Genomic DNA, 15,703 nt, shown 5'->3' with positions numbered 1-15,703 from the left:
GAAACAAATAGGGACACTTAATCCAGACAGACAATCAAGGAAGCCTCCCCTAGGGAAGTGAAAATGTGAAGCAAGGGGAACTCGGTTGGCAAGGAGGAGACAATAGCCATCCCCAAAGCAGCAAGAGCAGGTGCAAAGGCCCTGAGGTGGGACATGAAAGGAGAATGAATCTGAATTACAGGGAAGGTCCAAGAAGTGAGGTGGTTGGAGAACCTGGTCATACTGGGCCATGTAGACCAGTGAAAGCACCAAGGGCTTTAGCCCAAACCTAAGGAGTCACAACTGAAGCATTTTAAGCAGGTGGTGACTTGGTTGGGTATGAAGAAGTGGAAGCTCACTCTGGTTGCATGCAAAGCCGAGTGAGGCGGGAACCAAGGTGGGCTGTCTAGGTGCAACATGACAGGTGGTGGTAAAGATGGAAGGCAGGTGAATTCTAGAGACAGCAAGGAGGAAGAAAAGACTCTTCCCCATGGTGGCTGAGGCATGATGGGTAAAAGAGAAACGAGGGTATCAAGGGTGGCTCCCAGGTTTCGGGCTTGCAGAGCAGATGTTGGCCATGCTTTTCATTGAGATGCGGGTCAGGGGAGGGGGCGAGCTGCAGGAACCACAGCTCATGGCAGGTTCCTGTGGCTTCTTCCAAGGGGATCCTCAAACCCTAATGATGTTTTCTGTGTGCTTCCTCTGCCAGAGGGCCAAGATCAGTCAGGGAACCAAGGCTCCAGAAGAAAAGACGACCAACACCATATCCAAACTTGACAACAACGGGAACAGAGACCGAATGAAACTGACCGATTTTAACTTCCTGATGGTGCTCGGGAAAGGAAGCTTTGGCAAGGTACGGTATGGCGTGGGGGCTGCACCCACTCCAGAACAACAGGTAACAAGGCAGGCACATTTGCTGTTCATATGGGGCTTACATTCCAGCGAGGGAGAGAATAAAAAGGAAACAGACACTACACTACAGTTTGTAATGAAAACTGTGAAGAAAATGAATAGTGTACTGTGGGCCACGGACAAATCAAGAAGAGATCCACTTAGACCATCAGAGGAGGTGAACCCTGAACTAGCTATCCATGCCAAGAAGTAGGAATGAATGTTGCCAGCAGAGAGAATAGCAAGTGCAAAGGTCCTAAGGTAGAGAAGGGCTTGGTACCTTCTAGGGACCATCAGAGGGTGTTGGGGCCAAAATGTCATGAGCATGGCGAAATTGTAGGATGTGAGATTGTAGAGATGGGCAGGGGCCTGATCCTGCAAAGCCTTGTGAGCTGTGATGAAAAGTTTGGATTTTATCCACTGTGCAGTGGGGAGCCATTGAAAGTTTTTGGGCTGAGAAGTGACATGATCCGATGTGCCTTTTGGAAAAGATCACTTTTGCAGCCAAGAATGGAAACCATTCCTTTCAGAGAGCAACGGATTTGAAGGATGACCTGGGGACTCGTAGAGTGGTTCTGGATGCTTTTATAGGTACTAGGAGACACTGTTTTACTGAAGTCGAGATTGTGTTATAAGTATTCCTGAGTTGTTTAGTGTTGTTTTGAGTCTTTTAATCCCTTGGTGTGCCATAAATATGTCTCATATAAATCTCATACCATGAACTCAAGTGTGCAAAAAATATAAATTTCTTCTCCATCTCTGTAGCCCAAGCCCCCAGTCTGGGACTTTTCCTGGAGTTCTTCTTACCTGGCTCCTCCCCTAGTCGTGTGAAACCCACTCACAAATCCTAACAGATCCTTCGCCAAAGCAGGCCGCGCATTTACTGACTTCCTTCTATCATCACAAATGCAGCCCTAATCTAAACCGTGCATACCCCCTGGACTCCTGCAGAATTTCCTAACTGGCTTCCCTGCTTTCACTCTTGTTACCTGTAATCAATACACTTCCATTTAGCAGCGCGAGTCATTTTGTCAAAGTTCCATTAGGTCAAGGCACTCCCCTGATTAAAACTCCCCAATGACTTCCCATCACATCAAATAAATTTCATACTACATTCTTGGCTTACATTGCTCTTTACAATCTGATCCGGGTTCTCTGCCCGGTGACTTCTTTTTCTTGCCCCTGTCACCCACAGTGTTCTGGCCAGGGTGGTCCTTGGGTTTTTGAAACATACAAATCTCCTTTCTCGGGCGCCTGGGTGGCTCAGTTGGTTAAGCGACTGCCTTTGGCTCAGGTCATGATCCTGGAGTCCCGGGATCGAGTCCCACATCGGGCTCCCTGCTTGGCAGGGAGTCTGCTTCTCCCTCTGACCCTCTCATGCTCTATCTCATTCTCTGTCTCAAATAAATAAATAAAATCTTTAAAAAAAAAAAAAAAAACAAATCTCCTTTCTCTCTTACAGCTTATGTGATGCTATTTCCTTTATTCTTTGCATGGCTGGCTCTTTCCTGTAATTCCCATCACAACCTAGACAACACCTCTTCTGAGAAGTCTTCCCTAACCACTTCCTCAGCCATGCATTCATTCCCCATTATATTCTGCTCTCTCTTAGCAGCCATCACCAGATAGTATATGTTTTGTTTTTTGGTTTGTCTCTCTTCTAAGAACTGAGCACTGCAAGAGGGGGACCTTCTCTGTCCTATTCACCAAGGTACTTCCGGTGCCTATGGATTGCATCCATTCAAGGCCTGGACAGAATGCACGATTTTCTCTGTCTGTGGGTCACAAGGTCATCTGCTGAGAAAGAATAAGGGATCTGAATGGTGGCCCCGAGTTTGCAGAGCTTGGGCACGAAATGGGAATGACAGCAGGAATACACAGCAAGATTACTGAGAAGATCTCTAAAGTCGGTGATAGAAGTGGTCCATGCCTCTGTGTGATTTTTGCCAGCACCTCTGAGCAGCTGGGTGTGGACATGGGGAAGTGGGTGGCAGATTTGAGCTGAGGGGGAGATTAGCAAGATCAGTGAGCCAGAAGGTTAATAGGGAGTCAAGGATTCTGGGAAGAGAGTTGCCCACTGCAGATCCAACAGAACCTTTTAGTGGGTGATCAGTAAGAGTGTATTGGATAAATGAATAGAAATGGCATCTAGACCAGGCTGGAAAGGAAGTCAGAAGGAAGAGGGTCATAACCTCAGGTGGGAAAGAAGGAGTCTAGAAACCGAGGGATTAAGAAAACAAACGGGTGAGGTCAAGAGATTTAAAGTGCTAGGAAGACCAGGGGCATTTAGATTCCAAAGATGGGTGGGTTGCAGTGATGATAAGGATGGACGTGGCCTAAAGGAAGAAGGGGTTCTAATTATATGGGCCTGTTGGGGAGTTTGTAGAAATTAAATTATATTTTTAATAAGTGACGTATTCACGTGGTTTGTAATTAAACTTATATTGGAAGGATAAACATTGAGACATCTGCTCCCACCCAAATCCACACCTTTCTGTGCCTGGTCACCGCAGCTGCGCTCCAGAGGCAACCATTCTGTTCATTTAATTTTCATATTTCTGGTTCCCATGTGCTAATTTAACACATATAAATATGCATTTTTACTCTTGTCCTTGTTACCCCAAGGGTTCGCATCCTCTACACAGAGTTCTGCACCTTTCCGGTCACTTAACAACATAGGTTGGAGAGTTTTTGATTGAGGAATGGAAGTGCCAGAAGGATCCTATGGAAAGGATCAGGATTGGGAGGGGGGTGGAGAAGCGGGAGAATGGGTCATCAGGGAACAGTGAGGAAATGAGAGCAAATAGATCATATGTTTCCATGGAAACCGTTACAATAATTGAGATTTCTATTCCAGGCTGGGGATGCAGCCTCAAACAAATCACAGATGAGAACAACAGTATGTCATGAGAGCCAGACAGAATCACAAAAAACCTCGATAATCCTTTAAAACAGAGTGTAATCCTTTGCAACTCCAGTGTTGCCCACTGTGGTTTTAAATTAATGTGGTTTTTGTATTTGAATGCCTGCTTTGAACATCCTGCAGTCTTGCTAGGTGTAGAGATCGATCCGCTTAAACAGCACACCACAGCACGGTAGTGGCTGTCCTCCTTGCAAAGAGGGGAGAGATTGGTCTTTGGGGTGATGCCTTCACCCCTCTCCTCCCCCAGGTCCGTTGGATCAGATCTGGCCCCCAAAAATGTGCTCTTAAGCACCGTCATCGTTTGTGGGGCGACTAGGGAGTGACACGTGCCTTTTGCTAAGACCTGTGGGAATAAAACGCGGCGAAGTAGGCGTGAAGACCGTTGAGTTCCAAACAAGTAAGCCCCATTTCAAAAACTCTGAAACGAAGGACAATTTGGAGAGTTTACTTTCCTGAACAGGTAGGAGTGTTTACCCGGAAGTGTTATCTTGCCAGAGCAGGGGCTCTTGGCATGTCTGGCTTACTTACAGATCAATGCCTTCTAGAACTTTTGTAATGGAGCATTCAAATGTATCGCTCATTTATTATTTAATGTTTGTTTTTCTAGTTTTATCCGTTGTGCTCTATTTTTTTTTGTGTATTCATTCATTCATTCATACTGAGGTCTAACTGCCATATAACATTAATTCCAGATATACAACATAATAATTCAATATTTGTATATATTGTGAAATGATCACCACAGTTGATTCTGATTAACACCGGTCCCCATCCAGAGTTAAATTTTTTTTCTTACAATGAGTTTTACTCTCTATTTTTAATGATCCCTTGAATCTTTGTCTTCAGCTTTACCAACCATTACACTTTTCAAGAATTCAAACTCTGTGGTTTTCAAGGGATTACTAGAGATAGAATTATGCTCCAAATATATAAATTGGGCAACTACGTACTGCCCCAATTGATTGCATGAGTGCACTTTATAAGGTAAACACAGTAAGTACCTGATAAAGTGTGTACAGAGCACAAATACAACTCTCTACATCATAAACCTGAATCTTCTAATCCAAAAATCCTGCCACAGTAAACATTTAATTAATGCTAGTATTGCCTGCCTTCTGAGACTTCAGATGTGCTTGTGATTTATATGACCCAAATCATTTTGAAAAGTTATGCTGAGAAGTTTGAATGGAGACTCTTATTCTTTTATATTCCTGACTCTTGCCTATGGAAGGTCCTGTGCTAATGGAGTGGGGAGCAAGAGAAGGGCGGGTGTATGCTGTGGTGGACATAGATCTAACATAAAGAAGTTCAAATCCAACAGCATAGAAGTCTATGTGAAAGATGTGTCATGGAAGATGATTGGTAATAGAGAAAAAATGAAAATCATTCAAATGTTCATCAATAATATGAAAGTTAAATATCTAATGGTATATCCATGATACATTCAAAAGAATGAGGTCTCTCTTATCTCTGTCTGTCTGCCTGTCTATCATCATGGAAAGATATTCATGACACAATATCAATTAAAACAGAAGCAAATCATAGAGCATTATGATTAATAATATAAAATGTAATATACATAGAATAATTATTTTCATGTAATACACTCATGGTCCCTACTCTCATTGAACTTTTCTCCCAATATTTTATTGTGAAAAAAAGCACTCTGAATATAGAAAAGTTGAAAGAATTATACAGTAACATCCATAATACCCACTACCTAGATCCTACAATTAGCATCTGACTGGTTCTGCTTTATCACACATCTATCCGTCTGTCTGTCTCTGTCAACCCATTTTTTTTAAAGACATTATTTATTTATTTGAGAAAGAGAGAGTGAGCACGAGCAGGGGGCAAGCAGAGTGAGAGGGAGGAAGCAGACTCTCCACTGAGTGGGGAGCCCGACGCGGGGCTCAACCCAAGGACCCTGAGATCATGGCCTGAGCTGAAGTCAGACCCTTAACTGACTGAGCCACCCAGGTACCCCACTGTCAACCCATTTTTAATACATTTCAAAGCAAGTGACAGACACTGCTATACTTTATCCCCAAATGCTGTATGTATGCAATATCATTTAACCAGAATTCAATATTTGATTTTGGTCATTTTTAAGGTAAAATTTACACACAACAAAATGTACAATGCAGTGTATCATTCTGTGAGTTTTTTTAAAATGCGTACTTTAAAATGCAGTGGGGATCTAAACATTAGTCAGGACATCACACTAATAGATGTAACGTGCAACTGTGGTGTTTGATGTGCACTGTGAGAGCCTGCGGGGGTGGGCTTTGGCCCTAGTTGGAAGTCAGTGAAGGCTTCTGTGAGAAAGTGGCTCTTGGGCTATGTCTGAAGGATGAGTTAAGTTAGCTTCACAAAGTGGAGGCGGGGGAGTCGATGAAAATCTCAGAAGGTCTCCTCTTCCTGACCCCACCCTCAAGCCAGCTTGGTTGATCTCTGTGGTGGGCAGGGCACCTGCACTCCTTTAATAGTTAAGGTAGATTCACCTGCCGTAACAAGTAGACCCCCAAAAGTACACTGGCTCTGACATAATGGAAGCTTAATTTTCATTCATGTCATAGTCTGAGATGGTTGTTCCTGACCTCACCCCACTCTCTCCATATGGTGGTTAAGGGACCCAGGTTCCTTCCATCTTATATGACTCCATTAATCTCTACTGCCTTGTTTTTGTCTACATTCAGAGGGCGGAGGGGGAGAAGTATGGAGGAGGTGCAAGCTGCTTCTTGAAAGTCTTGCTTTGGAAGTGGCACCCATCACTTCTGCCTACACTCTATTAGAATTTAGTCACATGGCCATGCCTCAGTGCAAGGGAGGCTGGGACAACAATTTTGGTGGAAAAGCTAGTAGCATCAACCACACTCCCTACTTTTCAGCTCTGGATGGAATTTTTCTTGGGGACACAAAAGACCTTCTGAATTGAGCCCTCAGGACTCCCAGGTGATCATGATCCACAAACAAAAAACTTCAAACTCCTCTTTCTTGGTGACATTTCCTTGTGTTCAAATCATGGAACATGCCAGGTGTTAGTGCTGCTTTTCCTGAAGCATAGCATAAGCCAGGAATAAATCAAGTAGGAAGAAGTCGGCAGCTTATGAAATTAAAAGGAAAAAGTGGAAAGTCCTTAGAAACTGGGCGCCCAGGTATAGCTGTTAAGTCTTCAAAAAGTCCCATTGAGGTCTGTTGCTCTGTATGCATATAAGAAGGTTTAAAGTAACAACCTGAGAGGTGAGACACCATTCAGCTTCCTCTCTGAGTGCTTGACTTTCCTGGAATAATGCCCAGGGGGTTGGTGACATTGGTGCCTGAGTGTCACTATGGAGGCTACTTGAGGGTTAGGAAGCCGCCCCTTCCAGTAAGGTACCCCTAGAGACATGGAACGTTTGTGTCACTGTCCAAGGTGCTGATGTCAATCCCTTTGGCTCAAAATTCAGACTGTACAACAGCATTGAATATAGCCTTGGCCAAGTTTCCCAAATACTTGTTCATTCATGCACATGTTTTTTTTTTTTTTTTTTTTTTTTGTCATGTATATACCTCCTTACTATCTTAAATATTTTTCTTTAAATAGATTTAAGTTCCTTTTCTTCTCTTAGCATTGCCTTAAAAAAAGAATATATATAAAATCACAGGCTTGATCTACCACTTGTATATTTATTTTAATACATTTTAGGAGAATTTATTAAAAGAAGATTGCTTTTGTCCTTGTACTGCTGATGGTACAAGTACCCCATTTTGTGAAAAACTGTCTTAAAGATCTTATGTTCACACAAGAATTTGGCACTTCAATTACTATTGTTATTTTTTAAGAACATGAGGTCTTTCGCTTCTTTTTTCTGTGCATATCTGGAAGGTACAGAAAGTGTCTGATCTTCCCTGTCCTCCACGTCCTTTCCTTTAGATGAGAAGCATGCTCAATATTTCCTCTATCCTTAGAAATCTTTCCTTTAATCTTGACCCTCCCTTCTCCATTCTTTCCTCACTGAATATATCCAGAGACTGAAACTACCCTTTGAGATTTGCTGTCTCCACTTCCTCCCCACCCATGCCATATGCTTTTGCACTATGACTTCTACCCTCAGCAGATTCTGAAACACAGGTTTCTCAGTTTTTATCAGTGATCCCCTGGCTTCTTCCTCTCTGGATCTGAGTGCAAGGCATGGTCGCTACTTATGACAGCAGAGGGCAGACATGAGGGAAAGGAACTGGGACTGAGACTGGAACCCACGCCCCATCCCTAGGAGAAGTCCTCACTTTTATAAGCTGCTCGCCGACAGGCATAATTAAGGATTCGTTCGGTTGGATAAGTATTTATTGAGCAGCTACGATGTGCCAGGCATTCTTCTAGGTGCACAGGAAATGGCTGTGAACAAAACAGACAAAAGTATCTGCCTTCCTGGGACATCTGTTCTATGGTGGTGATGATGGTGATGATACCCTCTAACACTTGAGTCTCTACTATACGCCAGGCTCTGTTGTAAGAGCTTCTATGTGTTGGCTCACACTTCCGCTATAGTGTGGCTGCTGTTATTCCCATTTACAGAGGAAATGAGAGACAGGACATTAAAGTAACTTGCTAAAGTCACACAGATGGCCAGTGGCATTTGACAGACCGGGTTTGGTTTAGATACATGTGCTCTTGATTGCTTGATACTTAACACCTGCATTCCTGGTCCCAACAGTGGTCACCTCGACACGTCATGGGCATATTCTAGGAGGTTAACAGTGTTCCCTCTTATTTTCTCATTTCTCCCCTCTCTTCTTTTTCCCCTCTGAGTATAAACAGAGTTTGTGTGCCTCGGTTGTACTCTGAGCCTCTGCCATAAGACAAAGTGCATGCCCATAGTGATGGAAGGCTCCAGATTGCCTGCTCTTCCCCATCACTCTGCCTGTCAATCACCTATCCATGTGCAGATGCTCATGGGACCTGTGAGCTATCACAGGGATTCCTGAGAAGGCTCATGACAATGGACTCCCCCTTCCAGCCCTGCCCTTCTCCCCTCTCTGTGGATCTCAGCTGGTGGGATCCTCCAAGCCAGGGGAGGCATCTCTAGTGTGTGCAGTAATTCCTCAGCTGGTTCCTTTTCAGCCCTTGACCTCCATTTCTCCTGCACCCACTCTTCACCCCCTCCTCCCTCTCCAATTCCACACACCCCATCCCCATTGTCTCCGACTTTGATGGAGCTCATAGGAATTGCCTGGGACCAGGCTATGGATTTACATGCATTACATCATATGAATTCTCACCTCAACCCTGCACGGTAGTTACTGACATTAACCCTATTATACGTACGTGGATGTTGTAGATCACAAAGGTTGAATAGCCTTCCCAAGACCACACAGCGGGAAGGAGGCAGGACCAGGACTTGAAAGTAGGTTTTGTGATTCCTGTTGTATCTTTCCGTCTTGGACAGCATTTGTCTCTGCTTTAGGGTCCACTCATCTCCACCCAACTGCTAGTCTGGTCTTTTTTGGAACAGCAATTTCAAAACTGCTGCAGAGCTGTTTAATGGCATTTGTGGGTCCCTCCTTCTGCTGTGGAAAAAAAGTTAAAAATGGTATCTTATGTGACTGCATTGGGATAAGGGCAAATATATTAATACAATACGTTAAAGCATTTTCTTCAACCTAAAAGCCCATTTTTTTCTTGTGGTTTTAAAAGAAATTAAAACACTTTCATGAGCCCCTAAAAAGAGCGTGTCCCCCCCAGGACTGTGATTCATGTGCCTGCTAAAGTGGGTGCCGGTTGCCAACACAAGCACCCCAGCCCTGCATCCTCAGCAACCTCTAGCCTTCTCTCGCTGAAAGCCACCAGCGTGCTTAACTAGCATGAGCTTCGGGTTTGTGCACAAGAGAGCAATCCAGAGCTCCAAGCCCCAGACTATAGTGTCTTCTGCTGGAACCAAGCACAGCCCCGAGTTAAGACAGGAAGAAATTGCCTGAGGAAATTAAAAAACAGTTTCGTTCAAACCCGTAACAAAGGCCTTTCCTAAGTCATTTGGAGCTCCTGATGTGGGAGTCTTTCCTAATTTTAATCTCATTAGGGATATGGAGCCACACACACACATATGCGTACATACATTAGACGTGGTTATATAATCCTACAGACAAAAGCACTTTCCTTTCCTTGAACCTGCTTTGCTATCTTCTTGCACCATATGGTGAGTTCCTTTATCATATGGTTCACAGACAGCTCAAAGTCTTTGCTACCTGTTCCCTTAATCCTCTTTCAGGGAACCTTTTGACATTTGCTGTCTGATCTTGGATTCCTGCCTTCCCTTTGGTTCTCTCCTAATGATGGCACCTCCCTCCTAGCGCCCAGTCTTTCATATGCAATTCTGATTGCAGCCTATTTTTGCCAACTCATCTTGCCGGATCCTGGCGAGGTCCATCCACCTTCCTGATGTTTCTATGTCTCTCCTCAATGCAATGACTTGCTGTTCTTCCACAGCCCCTACCTTCACTCCTCAGAAGAAAGTCCATTACTGAACAAGATGTTACAAGGGTCATTTTCCCTGACAAAATTACTGATGTTGAGGAAAAGGAAATATCTGGAATTCAAGTTTTCTAAGCCTCTGCCCTGCTGCGAGCAGCTTGTCAAGCCAGAGTGAGCAAAGGGGGTCTTTATTAGGAAGACGTGGTGTGTTTCCATGCATCTCATCGACACCCAAAGGCAGGAAGTGCAGCCGGAACAAGGAAGCTTCCAGGAAACCAACAACCATGGCCTCCATCTTGGGAGTCCCCAGGCTGCCATCCCTGCTTCTTGCTACCATCTCTCTCAATTCTCAATGTCTAGTTCCCAAATGTAGATTCTGCTGGAATTTTAAGAGAAGCTGATGGGCCAGTGTGGCTCAGGGATCCCTATGATCCAGTGAAAGCTATGGCCACAAGGAGTGAGGTCGCTTTTCCAGCCATCCATCAGGAAGCACAATAGGAACAGACCCTCTGAAAGAAGAGGTGCAATGGGCAGTTTCTCTAAGAGAAGAAAGGAAATTGCTAACCTGTCTGGTGCACAGACCACAGTGGGAGTTTCTTTTAAGTCTGCGCTTTCTTGAACACGTTGCCTGATGCTTTGGGAAAAATAAGGCAAAGTTAAATCGAGTCCTGCTACCGAAGGGTCAGCTAGAGCCTATTAACATGGAAACTCTGTCTCGGGCAATAATTCATGGCCACTGGTCCAATTACTGGGCTGTCACGGTTCCTGCCACCCTCCGCATATCCATCTAGACCACATCTTTATGTGCTCCGCTCGTTCAGAAATGTACAGTCCTGTTAAGATGAATCCCTGGTTTCTAAAAGCATAACCCATAATTTTTTCTACCACAAACATCATAGCAGAAACCTGTAGGTTGTCATTACCCAAAACCCATGGTAAAAATTGTGGATGCACAAAGATGGGTAGTTAATAGGATTAAACATAGTTTGTCTCATTCCCCGCCCTCCCTCCCCCCGCTCCTGCCCAATTCCACATTATGTCCTGACCTCATCGAAAACCACTGCAGAGATTGATGATACAGTTTGAGCATTGAGAACTTGTCTAAATGTTTGGTATGCTTTGCTCATGGAAACTTCACAACCATCTTCCAAGTGGGTACTGTTTTTAGCTCCATTTTACAGATGAGGAGGTAGAGGCCGAGAGAGACAAGAGACTTGCAGATTCACGCAGCAGTGGATGCAGACTCACACCCAGGGAGTCTGCCTCCTGAGTGCGTAACCAATAAGCCACACACGGCCTACCTGCACTCAAAGTGCTCCATTTCTGCCTTGGAGAAACCCCGTTCTCTGTTAACCTGTAACACCACCAGCAAAGGGAGGCTTGTGCAGCCAGGGCAGATCAGATTATAGAGAAACAGGCTTTCCTTGTGCAACCTGATTGTTCAAATCAATGACGGACCCTAAGGGTTTCACTGCATTTTCTTTTAGTAAAAGGCATCAATTATTGGTTTGTTTTCCCCAGGAACCATCTAAAAAACAACAACAACAAAAACAGTCAAATTAAATCTGCTTGTATTTTAACCATCTAGCCTTGTCAAATACAACATATGATTCGAAGACAATTGATGGAGCATCCATGTCACGAGTATTGATTTTGTCTCAAAAGAACACTACAATAACTAGAGTTGATGCCTATCAATTTTCATTAACGAGTCTATGATATCAGTAATTAGAAGTGAGACAGCCCAGGGTTTGGAAATTTTTGCATTTCTTATTACAACTCAATTAAACAAAAAAATTTTTAATTAAATACAACTAAACATCTTCATTGAAAACAATGAAGGAGCTAGGCATTTCAGGTTTCAGTCTTATTCCCCACTCCACCCTCCCCATCCCCAGTAGTGGCTGTGAGTCATTTCTTCCTCAGTGTAGTGACATTTGCTTAACAATAGCACGCCCTGAGCTGACTAGGCTAAAAGGATCTCCATTCGAAACTTCCTTTCACACTTCCTGCAGCTCTCCCTGCTAGTGGGCCATAGTTTAACTTGATTAAATCTGAGGTGTCATTCGGCTTCATTTTAAAAGGCTTAAATCTTAGCACCTGTTAACCTGACCTCTGATCTGAAATTTCAGCTAATCTCCCCCATTATCAACGTCCTCCCCACTAGAGCGGTGCATTCGTTACAACTGATGAGCTTGGGCTGACACATCATTATCACCCGAAGCCCACAGTTTACATTAGGATTCACCCTTGGTGTTGTACATTCTGTGGGTTTGGACAAATGTATAATGACATGTATCCACCATTATAGTATCATACAGAATAGTTTCCCTGCCCTAAAAATCCTCTGCGTTCCGCCTATTCATCCCTCCCGCCCCCCTACCCCCTAGCAACCACTGATCTTTTTACTGTCTCCATGGTTTTGCCTTTTCCAGAATGTCATATAGTTGGAATCATACATATGTAACCATATAAAGAGATTTTATTTTAAATACGGAAAGCCTTACATAATAAATCATGAAATAACCAAGTTGTAGCATCTGAGTTGATCTGCACGCTGAGTATCCCGGCTCTTATTTTTTGTCCAGCCAGCTTGGAGATGGTACCCACCAAGTCCTACCCTGATCCACACTATTAACTCCCAATTAACATCTTTTCCCCACTGTATCACTTTTCAGTTTTTCCTGAAGTACTTCTTCAATTAGCAAGTCTCCCCAGTTGCCAGAAATCATTTCTAGACTGTTAACTTCCAGTTTGCTGCTGGAGGCAAAGGCATTTAATTTCCCCCAAATCACATGACTTCATATTCGATTAATGTGACCACCATTAAAAATAAAACCTAACACACATATGTGCGGACATAACACGCTTAGGAAATTTGATCCGAAGTTTGAACAATAAGAATACGCTTTGGATGGTCAAAATCGGGGCCTTCAAGATAACCTAGAGCATGTTAGGACATCTTCGCATCTGGTGGAAGTCGAAATGTTGGGAAAGCCCCAAAAGGCTCCCGGCTCATCAGCCATGGCGAACACAGTGCCTTCAGTTCTTTCTATCTGAGAAGCTCTTCACATGCCTTATGCCATCGAGTCATCGTTATGGCCCCATGGACTGATGGATGCTTTGTCTACATTTTATCCCTACATCCAACATGCTACAAGAGTTCGGGTTAGAATGGATCTGCCCCCTATTCCAGGCCTCTGGTTACCCAGGGTTGAGTGGCTTGAGCCAACTCTTTATCCCTGGCCCCGTCCGAGGGAGGGCTTTAGCAAATCTGCACGCCAGAATGGACGAGTCTGTGAGGGCCTATGAACCAGGCCTACCGCCCCTCCCCCATTTGGAATTGTAGAAGATGGAAGATGGTCTACTGATTCCACAGGGAGGCCCCGTCCACACTGAGCACGCAGCTCACTGAGGGAGGGTCCTCTTAGCCTCTGGCAGAGGGCTTGTGCTAGCCCCACCTCTAAGCACAGACGGTAGGACCTTGCTTTCATCCCCGACTTGGCATTGCATCTCCTGGGAAATCGATTTTGCAGAAATTTTGGTCTATTGCTTTGGCTCACTTTCTGCCTTTCTGTTTGTCTCTTCTGGAGAAGGTGAGCGAGGGTCACCGTAGCCACAGAGGGCCTTGGAACATCCCCTTTATGCCCCCCGAGTCTGCTGATGCTTTTGCAGCATGGCTTGCTCTGGGCTGGGCACCAAGTTTTCCCTGTGTTCCGTCCCTGGCTCTCCCAACAGCCCTGTGAGGGAGGGGCTGTCATTTTGCCCCTTTAATGGGTGAAGGAACCGAGACTCAGAGAAATTGAGTAATTTGCCCATGATCACACAGCAAGCACATGACAGAGTCAGGCTTTGAATTCATGATTACAGAGCCGAGCCTGTACCACTCTGATTTTACCATTCTAATGAGATGCAGACTTCCAGCTCGTCAGACTCTGTTGGTATCACAATCTCATGCTTCCCTCGAAGAGCTTGTCAGGATACCTGTCATGTTGTCAAGATGAGGATGCTGAAGCTCCCCTTCATTTTGTATCTCGGCTGCACCCAAAATTCTCTCAAAATCCTACTGCTGAGTGGGTGAACACCCCTGGAAGAGCAAGCGGACCACGTTTGCCCAGGGCTCCAGCCCCTGATTCCACCACCATCCTGATGGCCTGCCAAGTCACCATCGCGACCTCCCTAGGGCAGACCAAACCTGGCACAAGAAGGCCCCCGATATTTAGAAGATTCTGATTTAATGGGTCTGGAGTATGGCCCAGGCATCAGCTTCTAAAAGCTCCACAGTAATGTGTGTCCTGGAGAAACCAAAGCTTGGTGCAAGCACACGAGGTAAACCCCAGCTAAGGATGGGGGGAGGGGTACCGTATCTGCCTTAAAACTTAGAGCTGAGCTGACTGAAAGTACCCTCTGCTGGCCTCTGGGGGGCTGGGTGCAACTCACAGGAGACAGTCTGTACATCAGGGAGAACTCTCAAAAAGATGGAACCCTAAAATAAAGGAGGAGGCACATCTTACAGCAGGCCAGCCCCCAACGCCAACAACATGACAGGTATCCTGGTGCACAAGCCCGCTCCCTCGTGGGGTGGGCGTAGTGGGGGAGGAGTCCAGGGGTCTGCAGTGGGCGCACAGTGCCCACACCAGGCTTTAACTTGCTTCTGTCTCCCTGTCCCATGCCGGCCTTAGCTCAAGCACCTTCCTCATCCTCTTCTCCCAGATCGGAGTTTGGGGACCCTGTGGGCCCCAAGTTTCTCTCTCTCTTTCTCTTTTCAATGTACCATTTGAGCTCAAGTTAGAATCTTTTCCTAATCCCAGCGTGTTAGCTGAGCATACAGTTTCTGATAGTGCTAGATGCTTGGTCTCTCCTCCTCCTCCTCCTTTCTTGCCCTCCTCCCTTTGGTACCCCCCTGTGGTAGGGATGTTGTTAGGAACATCATCTACTATAGGACTACATGTTCAAGATCCATGCGAGATATTTCTTTTAGACCCAAGTTCTAGGGAAAGCTTATTTTTCTCTTCAAAAAATGATTTTTCCTTAAAGGAAATAATGAGCTTTTGTTATGTTTCGTGTGTCTCTGGTTGCTTTGGCCTCCAGGAAGCTGAGGGAGGGAAGGAGGAAGAGAGAGAAGAAGAGAGAAAATACACACACACGCACTATACGATGTATAATCATTTTTAACCACCTTTATTGAAGTATAATTTACATACCGTAAAATTCAGATGTTTATGTTATGTAATCTTGAATGCTACCTCAAGTTCTTTGTGCAATATGGGTTGGAAATAGCCATATACAAATTAAACAGTTCTGAGACCTAAGTCACTGGAGATCTCTAGTGACCCAGATCTAGGGCTTTTTTTTTTTTAAGCTACTTTCCCCCCATGCAGATTTTTTTCATTCATTTATCCAACAAATACTCCTTAAGTGCCTACTGCGTGCTAGATGTTGGGGATACACCAGTG

At 44.7% G+C, this 15,703-nt stretch overlaps 1 protein-coding gene across 2 annotated transcripts in view; it reads left to right on the top strand.

Annotated features, from left to right (window-relative positions):
• The window catches only part of PRKCB (protein kinase C beta), a 317,015-nt gene that overhangs the window by 230,831 nt on the left and 70,481 nt on the right, over nucleotides 1-15,703 (top strand). For both annotated transcript variants that reach the window (XM_034988039.1, XM_034988038.1), the window contains exon 9: nucleotides 689-835. In XM_034988039.1, coding sequence (XP_034843930.1) covers nucleotides 689-835 — 147 coding nt within the window. The remainder of the gene's footprint in view (nucleotides 1-688; nucleotides 836-15,703) is intronic.

This window comes from Mirounga leonina, unplaced genomic scaffold (assembly GCF_011800145.1).
Source record: "Mirounga leonina isolate KUSES-001 unplaced genomic scaffold, KU_Mleo_1.0 Mir_448, whole genome shotgun sequence".
Classification (NCBI taxonomy): domain Eukaryota; kingdom Metazoa; phylum Chordata; class Mammalia; order Carnivora; family Phocidae; genus Mirounga; species Mirounga leonina.
This window is presented reverse-complemented; position numbering and strand designations above follow the sequence as displayed.